Source organism: Bactrocera tryoni, chromosome 5, assembly GCF_016617805.1.
Source record: "Bactrocera tryoni isolate S06 chromosome 5, CSIRO_BtryS06_freeze2, whole genome shotgun sequence".
NCBI lineage: Eukaryota > Metazoa > Arthropoda > Insecta > Diptera > Tephritidae > Bactrocera > Bactrocera tryoni.
In genome coordinates, this window is record NC_052503.1 from 5,192,419 (window position 1) to 5,212,155 (window position 19,737).

The following is a 19,737-nucleotide window of genomic DNA, read 5'->3' on the forward strand; positions in this document are numbered from 1 at the left end:
TGTTTGTTTGTCTTCTACACATTGCAGATCAGCCGAATAAGAGTTCAAGCACCTATGCCTCTTCACGAATAGTTGTTCAATAAATTATTTAAGTGACCAAGCCATGGGTCGACTAAGCAGCCAACCAACGATGAATCGTCAAAACTAATTTGAATAATGAAGGTAAGGGTCGATTGGAATACCGGTTTGCTGCATAATAATTGTATGAAATTTAAATGAAATTTAAACCGGCGAAAAAAAGGGTCTGTCTGAGAGTTCAATGAACGCCCGAACTTCGAACGAATGCGGGACGCTTAAATGAACTTGCCAATATGTGAACCAACCCGATTATACAATACTTCATCTTATTAATTTTAATTTTCTTCGGATTATAAATACTTGTTGTCATATAGGAAGATTTATTTAAGAATGATGATGCTATGCTACTGTACTATAAACTCTTACTAGAAAAGAAGTCTCACTAAGTGTTAAACATACGAGTATACTACTTATATTAAATATTTTCAAGCTAATTAAAAATGTATATTTTCTTAGCGGCGTAATCTGGCAATCAGCAACAGAAAGGGTATATACCATTTTGATAAGGTGACATTCCTTCTAGCATCGAAATTAATAGGCTCAAACATAGCGAGCTCAACAAAAAAGTTGAAAATCAACAAAACTGAATTAAGTGAATATGCACTTAATTTACATACTATTAACATCAAATAAAAATCATTAAACAAAGCTTGTCGTTACATCACTAAATTAAGCTATTCATTTTCAACAAAATTCAAATATTGCCATTATCTGCCAAATAAGTGCTTAAGTGAAATGAGACTAATTTTGACCTATATCTATATTTAACTAAAATACACTTATTAGGCTGTGAGGTGTGGGTGTCAAAAACGTAAGTGAAATTTCGAACTTTTTTTTCTAAATAGATGACACCCAAAACTTGTGAAAGTTTACAATGCTCTTTTAAGTGGTATAAATTAGCAAGATTCAAGTTGAAAAAAAATATAATAAATAAATGAAAACAGGCGGCAATACGCAGGAGAAAATTCGCAAAAAGCCGTGACGAGAGCACATAATGCTAATCAATTTGACGGTAGTGCACAACAAGCAATCTTTAACGGCATGCTTTGTACATATGTATATACATATGTATATACCTAAGTATGTTTATATGCATACACATATATTATATGAGCAAAGCCATTAGCATTTTGCAAACGCGGGTATAAGTATCAAGATTCATATTTTTTTCTTTTTTTATGTAAGTAAATTATTTGCAAAGTCTGAACATTTTACGTCTGTGCCGGATTTTATCTGAAAATCATTAAAATTACGCAAAAGAGCATTAGAAATGTAATGAAAACAATGAAGTGAAATGTTACAAAATTCATTATTGGCCGTCAAGTTGCAGTTGAAAGCGAACTTAGAAAGCGGCGACAAGATTTACATTACGGATAGGCAGAAGCCCCTTTTTTTATTTTTACGCTTTTAAGAAAGAGAGTAAACATTATACTCGTCTTTACACACATAAGACACTTTTAGCCTACATAATCGTTCATTATATATATTTTCCCGTAGTTCCTCATAGGGCCTCGTTAATTATAATAGGTTAATATTTATAATATTTGGTAAAGTATCAACCGAAAATAGTGTTTCATGTCCCACCGTCATTATTACTGGTCCAGATTTAAGAAAAGAGACAAACATGCCCTCTTTGTAATCGACAAAGATTCACTAATAAAACAATACATGTATAGAGCATAGAATATTATGCTAGCAAGTACTAAGTATATACCATATTTGATGACTATTATTAAAGAAGTTCTAAAAGACATTCGACAGATTAAATGTAAGCAGTTTTGATTTTGTCATTTGTCAAAAAATAAATAAATTATTTCAACAAATTTATTTACTTATAATGGATAGTAAAATGTGTTTCAAAGTAGCCAAAATAAATAAGTTTAGCATGGAATTTTAAATTCTAAAGTATCATAAAGTCCATAGGTATAATTTTAATATTATAAAAGTGCCCCTTCTAGGATATATACTTCATAATTGAGTGAGTATTATTGAAAGTTTTTTTTACTAAAATAAGTAGTTTCAATGCTTTTCTGGTGCTGCTGCTGCTTTTCCTGTATGCAAACATATTATTTAGCATCAAAGGTTCCGTAAAACTGTTTGAGGAGTTCATCAAATTTACGAGGTTCGGCAGTGGAGTACGCCAAGGGGGGTTGGAAAGGGTGATTAAATTCCGTCAGAAACTTTCTTAAATTAATAAATTTTATTACAGAATTAAAACATTTTGAATTTCAGTTGCTGCACGAGGTTACTAAATGGGAAAGACCCAAAAACATTCATTGAAACCCTAAATATTTTTGACAAAAAGTTCCACCCAACTGTGCATCGATATCTGCAGATCGCTGTAACTCTAACGGTAACTGCTGCTCCGAGTGAAAGGTCGTGTTCGACACTTCGCTAGCTGTTAACTTACTTACGGAATGCGACTAGCGAAGACAGATTGTACGGACTAGCTCTTCTCAATATCCATAGAGATATTGACGTTTCGAGCGAAGAAATTTTGAACATTGTGGCTTCACAGCCCAGAAGACTGGATACCGTTTTATAAGCACTTTTTGCTTTTGCGAACGATATACCTACATCATCTTTTCAAGGATGGTAAATATTAAACAAAGCAAGATATGAAGCTTATATTCAACGCTGAGGTCAGTGCTTGCATTATTTGAGGCATTTTAGCTAAAACGAAGTGATCAGATCGTCTTAATTTTTCGTATATCTTCGCTGTTAAAAAAAATCGATCTTTTCAATTTCGACCTATACCGCCATAGCCTTAAAGAACATGGTCAAAAAATACACTATTTTTAAATTGCTGCCTTCTGCCATTTGGTGAGATCTTCAACTCAGCAAGGTTCTGAAGCTAAAATTTAATATAAAAAGTCGACAACGTCTTACCAGGAGTGACGCATTCAATGAAATGTTGAGGCAGTTTTTTGAGAAAAAATTATTATTTTTCCAATTCTTTATCAAAAATAAGTCCAAAACATGACAGCTAGCGAGAAGATAAACGACCTCTGTAATATTATGCCGAATTCTATAGACTTTACAAATGTTCATAAAAGGATAGACGGGTTTTTATGAGAATATTGTCGCTGTCAAATTTATTGCTTTAGAACCATTTCTCACACCATTTAGAATAATTAAGCAGAGTTGGTGCGTTCCATTGCAATGTGCTAGCAAATGCATCTAAAATGTTTTCATACTGATTTTTTGGCTTAGAATGTTGAGTAGCTATACAGTCTGTCCCTACAAGTAAGCAGAAATGTTTAAGAATTGCGTAAAACCCCAAATTCAAATTTGCCGCGTTTGTGCTTCAAATGGGACGGCGGCGTACATATGTATGTATGTAAAATTGTCACAATTAAGTGAATGATACACCTGCAATGTGCAAAATTGAATACATTTGTATGTATGTATGTATGTAGCTGTTTGCGCGTCAAATTCAAAAATACTGAAATTTACCTGCGCACCAGTCGCATTAACTAAATTTGCGTCAATTATTTAAAGACAAATTATATATTATAGTCGTATTATAGCAAAGAAAAATGCTGGCCTAACACTTTTCCCAGTTGGTGTGCATAAAATGAAAATGGAGAGTATCAAAGCAGAGATTTCACCCATCAGGAGTTTAGTTTAAGTTGCTCGAAAATCTATAAGCCAATATTTATGTACGTATGTATGTATATATGTATGTTTGTGCGCATAGATAGTTAGGCGTGTTCGTAGATTTATAAAATGCAATTCACTTTTCCACAGCCCAAGTGTGCTGTAGTCGCCTTCAAGCACACGCATATTTGCACTACATAGCCAACCAGTTATTATTTGCAACAGCCAACTTCAACTTTATTTGGCCGTAAATGGCGCTGTTGGCAACACGTACACAGCCATGCACGTACATAGATTAAGTGTGCGTCTAAAACAATTGATACCGGTTTGCATTTAATTGGAAACTAGGTGATATCAATTTGGAACAACAGCTCCTGCTGTAGTCCACTGCCACTTGCTTAGTTTCAATGATTTTTACTCCTCTGTTTTGGTGCTTTCTAATGCTTTCAATGTTTTTGTTTTTGTTTCTGTTCTTTTTTTTGTTTTCTTAGTTTTTCTTCGGCCTTTTACCATTTCTGTAATGTCATTATGTTAGGAGTACAAACGTACCGTTTCGGTATTGCTTTATGGCTTCTTTTGCTCTCGCTTGGAGTCATTTCAATTTGATGACTTCAATTCGAGTTTAGTAGGTTTTATCTAGTTTTTATAGTTATATTTTTTTCATTTTGCTTTTTGTAAATGGGTGAGAGCGCGAAAAATTGGTCAATTGTTTAGTTGTGCAACTGACCACCAGGAAGCGGATTTTTTTTTTTCGAAAATATTTACAAGACTTTCAAAATATTCAACAGGAGAGCACACTCAATTCCATTATAAGTACATAGTGCATACTATATATTATGTGTAATAGATATTTATCATATTTCCTGTAACACTAGTTTCAGTAGTGCGGAGTTTGCCTAGACTGGCCGATTCGGCCGCTTTAAAGCGTTTAAAGTGTAAACTCACCGTTTTGGGTATGGTATTCGGCGGTATTTGAAAGCGTTTTCCATGTCGCGCATCCGCATTTTGAACGATTTTTCCCCGCCCAAACTCATTTCGTCGACACGATCTTGGCAGTGGTAAAAATGCTATATATGTATGTTTGTAAATTGTACACACGGAAATGTTGTTAAATGTGTATTCTAAAAAATCACTTCAACCTTTTGCAATAGTTAGTTGTTTCTAAGCACTTTAATACGCAAATATATTTAATTTGTTACACACACATCTATGCACATATGTATGTATGCACGCGCGTTATTAAATCAATTAAGAATTATTGCAATTGCGACTTTGTAACATGTGCATTCAATGCTTTAAACTTGGCTATTGACTCGAATCAATTTTTTTCTTCGAAATGTCTTGATATGTGAACTTGAAGCCAATGCAGAAAAGCAGAAATATTCAAGACCGACTTCCAACACAGTAAAACTTTCAAAGACAGAATGAATGTAAGCAACGAGACGCCGTCGATGATTTTAAAAAACGTCTTAAGCGATTGGCAATCGCGGTTAAACTGAAATTTTCTGTCGGTCTCTGACCGCTTTTTGGCCAACTTGCTAGCTAATTATTGTCAGCAACAGCAATGAGCAGCGGCGGCAGTGGCAGCAACAGCAACAGCCCAAGACATAACCATAGGCAGACAGAACCGTCGCTTCGCGTCAAGTCGCAGCAACTCAGCGTTTCCACTCGGTGAAGTTATGTGCGCTCGCTCGCTCGCAACGCTTCATGTCTTTGCCGCATTTCTACTTTTTCAGCTGCGATCGTTAGTGCGGCATCATGCTCCTATTACAGTTTGTGTTGTTGTATAGCTTTCATTTTGCTTCTTTCATACCATATTTCTTTGCACAGCTGCTGCTCCACTCAAAAGAGTCAATATACGTTTGTGTGTATGTAAGCAAGTGCGTAAAGGTGTAGACAAATATGAACAGACTTAAGTATGTTGGATCTTACTATGAACGTAGTGCATTTTTTCCGTCCGTAACAGTTAAGTTAGAAGCTGAGGCTTAGAAGTAAACTGAAAAGCCCAAGCGTAGCGTCGGGGCTCTCTGGCCGCGTAGAAAAGTTGGGATACATTTGCACTTGATCAGCCCACTATGGGGCATATGAGTAAATGTAGATATGTATATTACATACATATGCATATATGGGTGCTATGAGCATAGTCGCAGCATGTCGCTAGTATCTCCTTCATTTTGCTCACCTTTACTATTGGGGCAAGGTAGTAAGGAGAATTCGCTACAACTTGCTTAACAGTTAGCTAAAGACGGTAGTGTAGTTTGGTTTGTTTGCACTCAGGTATATGCACATACATACATCTAAATATAGATACGTATATTAATATGCCTAACCAAACATGTACAGTTGTTAGCATACAATAAGAAAATGGTTACCGTTTTGTAGAGCATGAATATATTTCTAATAATAAATATGTATGTACATGTACATATATGCACGTAAATATTAACCATAGTTGCAGCATTGCATGCACAGGTGTAAATGTTTGATCAACATATGTACATACATGAGTTTGTAAAATGTAGTACAGAAGTGCATAACATCGAGATGCACATGGTGGCTTCGTACGCGTTTCAAAGAGCATCGCAGCAGCTCTGAATATATTCACGAACCCTATCAAAACACACACAGAAGCTGCTTTTTATTTCCTTCATTTGTGGCAAATGTACATATGTATGTGCGATAGTGGAACGGTTTCAGCACGCTTGAGAAAAAATTGCTAATCACATCAACGCTTATTAATGTTACGCCAGCAGTTCACTCCATACGCAGAAATGCCTAACTAATTTCGGTTATGTCACTTGATGCGTGGGCGCCCTTATTTACAAATGTACGAGTCCAACCGACTGTCTTTAGAAAGTGTTTTTATACATCTATGAAACTTGTTTGCCGTTTTCGCCTCTGAAGAGATATCAACAACAGGATAAAACATATTATCCATAAAGGTTCCGGTCATCGTTTGCTGTTACCATTACTTTCATAGACAAAACCAATTTTAATTGGAACGGCACTTTTAGTTAAATTATCTATCACAAGCTGAACGGTTGCTCAATTAGTTATTGTAAATTAATGAGCATAGTATTTTCGTTCACCAAACCAAATCAAGTAAAAATTTCTAAACAGAAAGTTCAAATCTTATATTTTACTGTATTCTTGTTAGCATCAAAATGAGGAAAATGATACCTAGCCGATTTGAATCATGATATTCTAAATATATTTCTTACGCATAGTTTAAAATGGGTCAACACATATGTTTTTTTACAAAAACAAACCGAAAGAAACACGCATCAAACTGAAAACATTAAAAACATCGTCCGTTCCACTACAAAATTAATTCGTAAAAAGTACCCGGAAATTGTAAACAACAAAAAATAATTAATTTTTCATCAATATTTATTTTGTCGCCTTCGAAATAATCCTCACCAGATGTAATACACTTATGCCAACGATTTTTCCAGTCGTCAAAACACTTTTCATAGGCACTTTTTGATATGGCCTTCAGCTCTTCAGCGAATTTTGTTTTATCTCTTCGATCGACTGAAAACGGGTTCCACACGAAGCCAAATGTGGAGAATCGGGTGGTTGATCGCTGGTATTCATTGTGTTTTTGGCTTTAAATTCGGTCACAATCGTACTCCTTTAGAAAACAATCAGCTTAATCGGGGATTTTCAAGCACCATATCCTTCATTTTTTTAATATTTTCACCATTTGAAGTGGTCGAAGGTTATCCAGTACGTAGCATGTCTTCAACGATCTCTCGCCCGTCTTTGAAGGCTTGGGCTTGGGCCACTCGTAGGCTTGTGTTCTTAAAACATCGAAAGCCTTTTCCAACATTCGCAACGATTCCGCATATGAAATTTGATTGGAAATACAAAATTTGAGACAAATTCTTTGTTCGATATTTTTATCCATTGTAAAAATGTCAACGGCTTACTGAGATGTACCGACTTAAGCGATTACTGTCAACAAACTGGTTGACGGAACGCGCTCTTATTTGACATAGTAATCAAGGACAGTCCTACTAACTTAGCAAATTATCATTTACCCGGGGAATTTCATTACAATTTCCGGGTGCTTTTTTGTCACAAAGCACATCCACTTATATTTACTTGCGTACTTTGTAAACTATTGAAACAAGTGCTATGAATGTCAAACATTTGGGTAAATATACCAGAAGCGTTTCACTATTAAATTTATTTGTTCCAGAATTTCACCTAGATAAATGTTCAAATAAATAGGGCATCAAACAGGCTGTACTTTGTCATTGTATAAAAGTATACATTTGGTAAAATATGTACTTTATATTGCTTTCCATTCATTTTTCAATATTTAATAATTTTTAAGAGAATATAAGTATTTACTACGGAAAGTATTATCAAACAATGAAAAGGAGATTAAGCAAAAATTGTGCTTCCTTTGGACAAACCTGTATTTCGCAATCAGTATATACCTTATTTACTATCTCATCAAATTTGACCCGGACTGGTTCATTTAAACTGCACGCCGAAACCAAATTGATAAAAGCTTTTCCTTATAGGTATATTCTTTTTTATAATGAAGTTTGATCTCCAATCCGTATATGAGAGGAGCTATAATTTTGTAGATATCACTAAATTATGTCACATTAGCAATTTTAATCTGTAGAAAAATATTTTTACGTATATACGAGTAATTTGGTTCGCACCTCGACGTTTCACTTAAACAATGCGGTAAACAAAGAATGAAACCTGAAACGAAATCCCATAAGATGGTATTGATAATCCATTATAAGGCAATCAGCGTAAACAGACCGACCAATGTAAAACCAGCTGATTGAACCGAACATCGCGCTGTGGTTTTATCGATGGTTCTTGGAAATAAAAGGTCATTTAAACATTCTTTTAGTCTTTCTCAGTTTTTCTGACATTGCAACTACTCAACCGTAAAAACAAAATAAATTTTTATGTCATAAATAACCTACCAATACCTATATGAGAAATAATCTCAAAGAAAAGTGAATTTATTTACATAGAAACTTTTCAGTTAAATCTCTTAAGAATGCAGCTGAGCGATTTCAGGTGGGTTATGTGTGCTGTTCCATGATGCGAATATCTAACAAATTTGAACAGATGTTTAATGACAGATGTCAGACCAAGCATGTCGGAATTACTATGTGCATTACTTATGCCATGCAATCACCCTGTAAGTGTGTATATGTGAAACAAATAATAAGCAATTAAGAGTATATAGTTCTTGCAGTAAGTTCAAATTTCTTGATTTTCCGTGTGAATTCAATTCGATTAAATGTTTGTGGCTATTACATTTTACATTTCAGTTCTTTTAATTTTTTGGAATCAGCAAAACATACTTGTATAAATTATTTTACGCCCATAAATAAATATGGGTTATATGCGCTTTGTAAAAAGTGCCATGAATAACGGTAAGCAAAAATCAGAAAATTACTATAGCAACACGCAAGTGCCTGAAAGTGCTTTCGTTAGCATATTATTGAACATGTTGTTTTGATTTGTAGAATTACTTGTAAATATGGTTTTTTTCAATAAAATTAGCAAAAAAATACATTAGCTCTGCTCATTCGTAGTAGAACATCAAAAGCTTAGTACTCGTAGGATTACCCTTTTGCTAAATTTTGTTCTCATTATTTTGATTTCAGATACACATACATATGCATAGAAATATGACATTTGAAAAGTTTTTGTTTAAATTATTATTAATTTATATATAAACTTAATTAATTAAAACAGTCGTATACTTATTCCAGCTTAATTACTTCAATACCAAACCAATTATTGTCAACTGGCTTCACTTTTATTTACTGGACTTGTAGCAAATATTTTTACGCTAGCAAGCTAGCAATGTATGGTACATACGTATGTATGTGTGTATGTGTATTTTAAGTATGTGTGCCAAATAGAAATATGCTTAGAATTTCTTTGGGTATTTCATTTTCTTCATGACTTGCGTAATACCAGCGACCATGGTCACCTCGGGCATTCTAAGCTTTGAGTCTTCCTGGAAATCGCAACGACGGGACAAATGCAGCCAAGCTCGTTCGGCATTCAAAGAAAGAGGTGTTTGAAGCCAAGTAATGTAGTCGATGTTTAGAACACCGCTGAGCAGCTGAAAAGAAACAATTATTTATATGTTGTACTATGTGGGAGTAACTGTGAGCACATAGGACTGGAAACAGACAGACAAACGATGGGAGTGTTAGAGGGAGTAGTTTTTATATTTTAGTTTTGATCTCCATCAGAACTTCATTAAATTTAGGGCGATAGAATATATTTTGTGGGCATTAAAATATTTCTCAATAAAACGAAATACTGTTCATCACGACGTTTAGTGACGTTTACTTAATATATAATTGAACTATTTATGAAAAGTTCATTTCTGAATAATAAATATAAAGAGTTACAGAAATTACTACAAACCATAAGAATAATCTTCAAAGACATGGGCTTTATTATTTGTTATATTTATTTCTTCATTTGTGTTTCTTACCTGGTCAAACGTATGACTTCCAACAAAAAACATTGTTGACAATATCGAATCCTTTGGTTCATTGATCCTCTGCCCCGGATTTGGCCCACTAACGGGGACACCAGAACCCAGTTGCTCCTCTAACCAATCTGTATTATTCTTCAAATATCTATAACTTGTCTTTGGTGCGAAGCAATGAAAATGTGAGGTATTCTAAGCACTTATTAAATCTCCTTAAAGATTACCTTTAAAGCTTGCCTTCCAATATTACTTGTGAGTACATCACTAACCAATATGTCTGCTATATAATCTGCTATACCCACATCTAGCTCAGAGGCATAATTTATCGGTGGACTTTGCGTTAATCGTTCCGTATTTGTGTTATTTAAATCATCAATTTTCACCGTACTTAATGTGCTCACCCAACTGCGGGCCCCACCGTTAGATTCAAAATGAGAATTGGTTTCGACAGCTATGGAGTCTCGTGCTTGCTTTAAGAATAAATCGATTTGATCGGTGTGTTTGTCGTCTTCGTCTATACAGCATATAGCTTCGGAAATGGAATAGCAGGTTGATGCCTTCTCCATTTTGTTTTCTATAATAAATATTATTTAACTTTTATCAACAAATTGCATATTTAGAGAGCATTATTAGAGAGCAAAGCAAGTTAAAAAATTTAGATAATGCCTCTAGTTATGTTGGAACGAAATAAAAAGCACCAAAAATGTTCTTGTTTACACACAACAAATAGAAACTTTAAATTACTACTTACCCTTTTCATAAAATTTAGCTTTTCGAATGAGGTCGGTATATAAAGCTGCAAAAACTACTTGCATGAGTACCGAATCGCCTTTAAGATAAACAAAAAAATTATTATTTAGATTTAATAGCGGTAAGTGAATGATACGAGTATCTGGCGTGCTTTAAAGCGGGTCAGAGCTTATACGCTGCTTTCCGCTGCAAATTCAACTAGACTACATGATACTCGCTGAAGCTAAAATATTGGTGAGCATTTACGAGGCTCGCAGAATATACACACCAAGAGGACGAGTTGAAACTGGTATGATGTCTTGCAATAAAACTGTCACTTTGTAAAGGCTTTCGGGTATACAATCCCACATCTCGGAAACACATGTTAAAGCCAATGACATTGCCTGGTACATACTAGCACCCGCTTCGACAGCATTAACTAACATGTCAACAACACAATTCAGAAGCGGATATACAAAATGCATGACTGCTTCCAGCCAAGGTGGTCGCTTCTGATTCCAAACCTGAGTTTTGAATTTATCAATATGAAATGAAATATTTCTCGCAAAAATTTTCATACCTGGCGCTTGTCAAGGCAGTCACTCCAACCAGCGGAACTCTCTTCTAAGGTTTTAATGAGGCACGATTTAATATCGACAGCTTTTCCAACCGCCACCAGCAGATACGTTAGGGATAAAACTATTTGGTAGTTAGACTGGCCGACAGGGTCTGCATCCATTTCAGAAGGCATGTTTAATAATAATATTAAATAAACACTATTTAACTTAAAGAATTTCACTCAAACTAATTCATATAAAAACATTGTTGTGTATATTGTATATTTCTAAAGCATGAAATGACCAGGAACTATATAAAACAGTGTACATTATCCTGACCCTCAGAAGAGTATTCAAATAAATGTTATAATAATCTTAGAAACCCGGTGGGGCTTTGCTTATACCACGTCGCCTTACCATTACGTAATATTTGGACCCAGATTATATTATTTATGATCTTACCTGCTTGATTTCTAATTTGATCCGATAAATCTAAACATTCCCCCCGACATAGAAATGCCTCGCATTTTTTCTGTTCACCAACGTCACTGAGAAATGAGCTATTCTCGTTATTGAAATTCTCCGGTGACGGCAAATGTGAGAAAATATGACGAAGAATTATACCGGTCACCTGTGCGTTGCGCATTAAAAGCACCTTAATTGTAAAAAGAAAAATATTTGATTAATAAGCTGCAAAATAATAAATATATGTTGGGTCACAAACACAACTTTCGTTACGTTTCAACTACTTTTGTCATCGAAACGATTATAAATTGGTTTACCTTCAATAAGTATGCCCAATCAGCTTCGGGAAAAGCCAAAAGTACCTTCAATTCCAGCGATATTGCAATTCTCGCGCTGAGATCACCGAATTCAGTTACCCACTGAAAAGTCTTATCCGTAGAAAACAGACGTGGTGATGCAAATAAGATCCAAGCGCATGGTAATCCTTGCCTGGACGAGAACATTTCCATGTTTTCAATATTCTTACGACAAAGCTGAAATGCAAAATTGTTGACTGTACAAATTGCTACATCCTCACTATTTAAGGCGATACTTGGAACTATTTTTAGGTGCTTAATTTTACATGCCAGATTTTAAAATAATAACACACCAAAGTGATGGATATGCGTCGAGCTATTGCAGTTATAAATGTATGATGTTGGACTAACTATCTAATATTCACTAACATTAGATTAAATATATTGAAGTCAGTTTAAAATATATCATCGAATAATATAATACGAATAATAATTCGTTTGCTCCAAATCTACTCAAAAGCAAGGCTGTTAGTTATTTGACCCAATAAAAAGCAATATCCTATGTTAATGTAAATTCGGTGGCTAGTAAGCATACATATGTACATGGAAGTAGTAACCAACCTTTGACAGCACTCCTAACGGCGCACCACGTAACAAAAGGCAGTAAAACAACTCTCGACACTTAGCGTGTACATCGCGGATAATAGCATTTTGAGTAGGAAGCTGTAGACCTGTTTACGAGATCCATAAAATACACACGTATTATATGTATAGAAATGATGTTTAATGGCAAAATTTCCATTTCCTACATTCACTCACCTATATAGGCTTCACCACTTTCACAGATGAAAGGCAACAATTCTGCCACACAAAACAACATATTAGAGATATCTGCCAAATGTAACTGAGCTCTTTCGACACTCGTTAAAATTAACGAATAACGCGCTGTAAGAACACCCAGAGTTTCATTTAAAATACCCGCAAAAATACGTTGGGCCATCTTTGGTGGTACTGAATTCCACAGGTCGTCCTTAATGCCCTGAATGTAGTGCCACCACATTTGTATGGTGTAAGAACCGCGCTCTGATTCGAAAAACGGTTGACTATTTTCCCAATTCAGACAATCTGCATCTTGTATTATGTACAACAACAGCAGTCTACAATGTAAATCTAATAGCCTTTCCGCTAGCGCTTCAGCCATTTGTAAGTATTGCTTGTAGGACAATCTTAATGCGCCACCCTTTTCATTGCCCTTTGGGCGATAGACCTTTACATTAGCTGCTTGCATGTAAATATTTAAACAATTTTTTATGAGCGCCGCCGCACCAATTGTTGCAGTCAGCACAGAGAGGTCGGCATGATCTAAGGACTCTTGCGATAATATATGTAGATGCTCCAAAAGCATATCAGCCGACCGCGTTACGAGATTTACGAATTTTTCAGGATCTGATGTTTTCACAATAACAGCGGTCTAAAAATGATCGAAATGTAAGTAAGTGCTTATTTAATTATAATTCCACCATACTATTTACCGGATCATGTGACAACAGATCCCATTCTGCATGCAATAATCCAGAATGCTTTTGGTAAGAAGCATAGTATTCATCTTCCCACCTTTGTAACCGAAATGATAACCAAAACTTGTTCGCAATTAATAAAAAAATTGAAGTTCTCGAAATACTACTCACCATAAAACAATTTTAATGGCGGCAAACGAGGCGTAACGTGGGAAATCTAATTTCCCTCCTACCACACCAAGGCAAATGCGCTCCTGCAGGACTCTTTGATGTGTCTTCTCACAGGTTTTTGGTAGGTATGTAGATGAATAAAAAATGCAAAAATTGTATAATATCATCATAAGACAAAAGCATTTACATAAAACTATTGACTGAAGATTTTTCTTACCTGATAAAACTGTAGATCTCGCTGCAACAATACTGGGACCCTGTCCATTAAATTTCCTTCTTCCATAACCTCCATGTTTAAGCCTTTTTCAATAGTTTGTTTTGTATTTAATTAATAATCTAATTCAAAACTGAAGAGCAGCGCTGAAAGAGAACGAATTGTTTATCGACTAAATAGATCCAAAGTGTCCATGGAAACTCGACAAAATGGAAAAGTGATATGAGTTTGTAAGCTGACAAGCTGAACAAAAAAACAAGAAACAAGTTCGGGTGCAACCGAATATTTTATAATCTTTCAACTTGCCAGCGGAATACCGTAAGATGTAAAACGTCAATTAGAGGATCGGATTCTAAGCAATTTTATATACATATGTGACCTGGTCTACGAAAAGGGAGCTAACGTGCGAAAACTAGTTTTCTGGGAAAAGCTGTTAAAAATAATCGTCAGTTTCTCGTTATCTCATTAATTGTTCTCCTTTTTTTTTGACACCTAAACCCCCTTTCCGTAGACCAGGTCACATATATAGATATACTATATATAACTGATACACTCACCAACATATTCGGCATAAGGTTTGTTAGAAAAACGAAAATCATTTTAGTTGGGGTAGTATCGACCCGATTTTATCTACTAAAATTGTCCCCTGGGTTTCATGAAGATACCTCACATACAATCAACAATCATATGGAGTACAGTCAGCCGAATATTCGAAAATCCTGATATTAGTTATAGGGGGGCACAGAGATATTATTATCAGAAAAAGATTATCTCTGATTTTCAATTGTATATCCCATACATTGGCCTATATAGAAAGAGAAGAATGCTACGTTATTAAATTTAATCGAAATCGGTCGGTCGGGTACAAAGATATATGATTTCGCCAAAAAGTGAACGGTGCCACTCCCATTGTTCAATTTTAACATAAAGCCAAAAGTGAAATTTAATGTCTCTGGCGTATTTAGTTATTGATTTATTGTACCTTTAGTAGATTTGAACAGTACCGCTATATGGGGAGTGAGCGTTGTTATCATTTGTACATTAAAGTTATTAGAACGCGGGCCACGCTCACTTTTTCAAAATATTTTGCCACACAGGTGGGCATTACTAAGGAACGTGCATACCAAGTTTCATCAAGATTTCTCAATTTTTACTCAAGTTACACCTTGCACGGACGGGCGACGCACAGGCAGACAGTCACCCGGATTTCAACTCGTCTCCTCATCCTGATCATTTATATAGTTATAAAAACCCTAAAACTATCGTTAGGTGAACAAAACTATTATGCTCTGCAGCAACTTGTTGAAAGAGTATAAAAACGCTAATTTCAGCTAACCGTTCACTTTTGTATATGTATACAGACGGACATGGCTAAATTTAGTAAATAGTTTTCTTCTGAGTATTACAAACTTCGAGACAAAGTGAATAAACCCTGTTCTAGTAAAAAAGTATTTTTTTAATTTACTTAAAAAAATGTGAGTACGAGTATTATACGTCCAGCGAAGACGCAACATGGCAATTAAATTGCCTTTTGAAAAGCGGATCAGAAACTGGATTTATACTAGTCTGGAAACCCTTGAAACTGATTTTTTACTCATTTCTAGAGTTAATAAAATTTTTGTGAGATTAAAATTCCATGTTTCGGATAAGACTTTCTTAAGCCTGAATGGTATTTTAAAATCAGTGAAGGATTATTAGCTTCACGTCCACTCATTTTGTATACGTTTCTATCTCTTTTGACAATATGCCTGTAAATATCATAAACGCCCACCATGTAATATTCATTTATACAATTGATCTCTCAGAAATCTTTAAATTTTCTACACAAAAGTACATACACATTTATGTTATAACAATAAAAAAGTATTTAATTTCTTCATATAAGTATGTATCGTTTATTCTACATTGAAAACCACACCTTGTGCACATGCTAATTTACCGGAATGATTCAATGTTATTGTCGAACGTTTGCAGTATTGTTTCCATGCATCGGAACCGGATTCTCTACCTCCACCGGTGTGTTTTTCACCACCAAAAGCACCGCCTATTTCCGCGCCATTAGTTGTAGTATTTATATTTACTATGCCACAATCAGAGCCTTGTGCACCAATCCATTTAAACGCATTCGATATGTTCTCCGTAAATATCGCTGAAGACAGACCTTGATCTACTTCGTTATTCCATTCGATTGCCTCTTCAATAGATTTAGCTTTAAGAATATAAACAATTGGAGCAAAAGTTTCACGATGCACCACTGGAGAATCATGTGGCAAATCAGTTATTATAGTCGGTTCCACATAGAAACCTTCAGACTGTATCACATTTCCGCCAAATGCAACTTTTCCACCGAGTTTGACAGCTTCGGCAATGGCGGCTTTATAATGTTCAATATTTTGTTGAGAATGCACTGGACCAACTAGTGTATTTGAATCTAATTGATGACCGACCTTTGGAAGAACCTGCAATATATTTATATGTAAATTTAAGTATAGCAACAATGGCATATAAATAAATATGCCAAAGACTTGAATTTTTTGGTATGTTTTGCACAGTCTTTAGCCGTTTTAAGAGGTCGAAAATAATACAAAGCGTACCTGTTTGTATTTGACTACCAATTCCTTAACCAGGCGATCGTATAGTTTCTCATGTACGATTATACGACGTGTTGTGGTGCAACGCTGGCCGGAAGTGCCAATGCAACCGAAGAGTGCAGCTTCTAATACCATGTTGAAATTAGCATCCTGGTCCACAATCAAAGCATTATTACCACCCAACTCCAATATAACTTTGCCAAAACGTTTTTGGACCTCCACTCCGACGTTGCGACCAGTTTCGCAGCTGCCAGTAAACGACACAAGTTTCACTCTAGCATCGCTAACAAGTTTCTGACCCACATCGGCGCCTCCTTGGCAAAGCACTGCAATGGATGGTAAATTATTACGTTTCAAAACTTCAGAAAGGATTTTCATGGTCGCCACTGAGACTAGAGACGTAGTTGGGGCTCCCTTCCAAAGAACGCTATTTCCAGTTGTCTGCCCAAAAACCAACCAAGAATACCATAGTAAATAGCTATGATTGATTCGAAACTTATGTATATAAAGAATTTACCAAAGCTATTGCAGCATTCCAACCAAAGACGGCATTCGGAAAATTGTATGCTGATATAATGCCCACTAAGCCTAAAGGACGCCAAGCTTCCAAAATTGTATGATCCGGCCGTTCAGAATTGATTACCTGTCCTGAGTAAATTCGCGAAAGCCCTGCCGCGTAATCACAAATATCAATAAACTCTTGAACTTCGCCCTGTCCTTCGCTGAATATTTTTCCAACTTCTAAGCTGACAAGCTTTCCCAAAGGCTCTTTATATTTGCGCATTTCTTCGCCAATTTGACGTATAATATCTCCACGTACAGGTGCTGGCACCTGACACCATTGCTGGTATGCATTCACTCCAACTTTTATCGCCTCATTCATTTCTTCAGATGTTCCCACACGAACGTTAGCGATCTTGCGCCCGGTTCCTGGATCAATAGATGTTAATACCTCCCCAGAACCTTTCCACGATCCATTATATACACCACAGTTTTCGCGTTCTAGACCAATATCCTTGAGGAAAGCATACTCAGCTGAATCAATTAGATAGTCATTCTTAGATTTTAATGGAGAGCTTTTGTGAAAGAAGCATGAATGTGCCGTCTGATTGCGCTTCAGCAAGATTGTTCGGTTCAAATGCCTCACAAGTGACATCCTAAAAATATACAAATAAGTAATATTTTAATTAATAATAATTTTTTATTTACACTGACCGTTTGTTATCCACGATGTAAATTAAAAAATCAGAAATAAAAAAAACATATTTCAAGGAATATCAATAAAGAGGCAATAATACCTAGGGGTCTTAGTGTCAGTTATTCGAGGCTCATATACCAACTTTTTTCAATCGTTTTATGACATCTTAATCTAAACCTTTTGATTGTCACCATCATCTCAAATATACACACTCAGTATCAGCGCGCAAAACGAATCGATAAATTTTTTTCTGGACCTTTTTTATATTCGACACAGCCAATTTTCCTGTCGATCTACTTATATATACACCGAATGACTCATGGCGCGTTCCCGTAACAGAATTTTTCACTTTAGAAAACAGAAAAGGTCACAGCGAGTCAATCTGGCGCTAGCGATGAATATCCAGTCAAGATATTCATCAAATCATCAATAAAGCATATTTATGTATGCATAAAGCACTAGATTTCTTGTTGGCGCTTTACCGGCATTATACACGCATAATTCGAACGAACTAAATTTTAAATTGTTTATTTGAATTTCTGTATACAATTTTATTATTGCCATTTCATTCTTATCAATAATCCACAATCTAAGTTAAATACTTGCACATGGCATAAAAAAATTAATACATATAGCTATGTATCCGTATGTATGTAAGGGTGAGCAAAATCTTTATCGTTTCTGAATGCTGCGGTTATCTTGTTATTCTGAGCTGATTTATGAAGCAAAAACTTACGTACACACGTATCTATTGTCATAATCTCAAGTGTTTATTATATAAAAAGTACATACATATGTACATTAATCAGACATTTTAGTTTACACTATAGGTTGCTTTTGTAAACCAATTTGAGATTTCTAGTACTATACTTTGTTGGAGTGAACTGCGATTTTAGTTGTTGTCATTAAAGTCGATCTTAGCATGTCAGTCAATCTCTTTGCATATGCAAATTATAGCAGATCAAGCAACTGCAACATATGTATGTATGTACATATGTACTATATCAATATGTGTTTGTCTGTATGTACAATCAACGATTAAGACATCAAGTTCATTGTTATAAGCATTTTTATGATTATCTTCAAAGTCACAATAAGTAATTAAGTAGGTACCTAAGATTGTGCCATTTAATGAAATATGCTTGGGTAAAAATGCCAAATCAATGTTTTGATAACAACTTTAGAAAATGGACTGTGCTTAATTTATATGTGTGCCCCACTAAATATGTATCTTCATATGTAAATACATACACATAGATGTTTATCCAAAGAAACCTTTTACAAAACATGCTTATAAACTTTTTAACTAACACACATACCCATAAACATATATTTAAATTGAGCATTTCTCTACTTACATGTACAAGATTTTTTATACGAAATTTTAAATATTTTTTTTAAATTAACACAGGACCGTCTCAACTTGCATTTACTTCCGAACTGAGTGCTTTATAATGTGCTCATAATTGAGAGATGTATACGGAATGGACCTCCTGCGCTGATAAGCCAACTTCAGCTGTCGTTATCTCTGGCTGATAACAATATCTTATTATTTAACGGCTTATAGTGTAGTCCCAAAGTAATGATTGACCGGTCTACTTTTCACTAGTAAAGTTTTTAACTCAGGAACAATTTTCAACCTGCTGAATCTTAACCGTGTGCAATATTGGGTTCCAAATAGTCTAAATGCTTAGTCGTACTACTGTTTTAATGGATGCTGGTTAATTTAGGAAATTTTATTTCAGCATTGGGAACACGTCACGTGACAGTCCTCATATTTGGCAACCCTAAATGCCAATCACGAAAGCTCCCGTTGTGGCAT

The 19,737-nt window shown here is 35.2% G+C and overlaps 3 protein-coding genes across 6 annotated transcripts in view; all 3 read right to left on the reverse strand.

Annotated features, from left to right (window-relative positions):
• LOC120776631 (heparan sulfate 2-O-sulfotransferase pipe-like) overlaps window positions 1–5,135 on the reverse strand; it is a 31,198-nt gene extending 26,063 nt beyond the window's left edge. The window contains exon 1 of the mRNA XM_040107447.1: window positions 4,624–5,135. Coding sequence (XP_039963381.1) covers window positions 4,624–4,712 — 89 coding nt within the window. The 5' untranslated portion in view covers window positions 4,713–5,135. The remainder of the gene's footprint in view (window positions 1–4,623) is intronic.
• A 4,290-nt stretch (window positions 5,136–9,425) lies between these two features.
• On the reverse strand, window positions 9,426–14,294 carry LOC120778963. Of its 2 annotated transcripts, XM_040111036.1 has the most exons (13): window positions 14,130–14,294; window positions 13,913–14,016; window positions 13,757–13,838; window positions 13,044–13,695; window positions 12,846–12,955; window positions 12,246–12,461; window positions 11,926–12,118; window positions 11,487–11,635; window positions 11,196–11,430; window positions 10,929–11,006; window positions 10,402–10,751; window positions 10,178–10,336; window positions 9,426–9,796 (listed from the first exon to the last, which is right to left on the reverse strand). In XM_040111036.1, the coding sequence occupies exons 1-13, from the start codon at window positions 14,202–14,204 to the stop codon at window positions 9,599–9,601; spliced, it is 2,601 nt and encodes an 866-aa protein (XP_039966970.1). In that variant the 5' UTR covers window positions 14,205–14,294; the 3' UTR covers window positions 9,426–9,598. The 2 variants fall into 2 exon arrangements, with proteins under 2 accessions (XP_039966970.1, XP_039966971.1); XM_040111037.1 differs by lacking the exon at window positions 10,929–11,006.
• A 1,698-nt stretch (window positions 14,295–15,992) lies between these two features.
• On the reverse strand, window positions 15,993–19,559 carry LOC120778465 (putative aldehyde dehydrogenase family 7 member A1 homolog). Of its 3 annotated transcripts, none has more exons than XM_040110271.1 (4): window positions 19,274–19,559; window positions 17,235–17,874; window positions 16,721–17,158; window positions 15,993–16,585 (listed from the first exon to the last, which is right to left on the reverse strand). In XM_040110271.1, coding segments are annotated over exons 1-4 (1,644 nt in total). In that variant the 5' UTR covers window positions 19,276–19,559; the 3' UTR covers window positions 15,993–16,021. The 3 variants fall into 3 exon arrangements, with proteins under 3 accessions (XP_039966205.1, XP_039966206.1, XP_039966207.1); XM_040110272.1 differs by lacking the exon at window positions 19,274–19,559 and adding an exon at window positions 18,545–18,561; XM_040110273.1 differs by lacking the exon at window positions 19,274–19,559 and adding an exon at window positions 18,016–18,466.
• Between the last annotated feature and the right edge of the window lie 178 nt (window positions 19,560–19,737).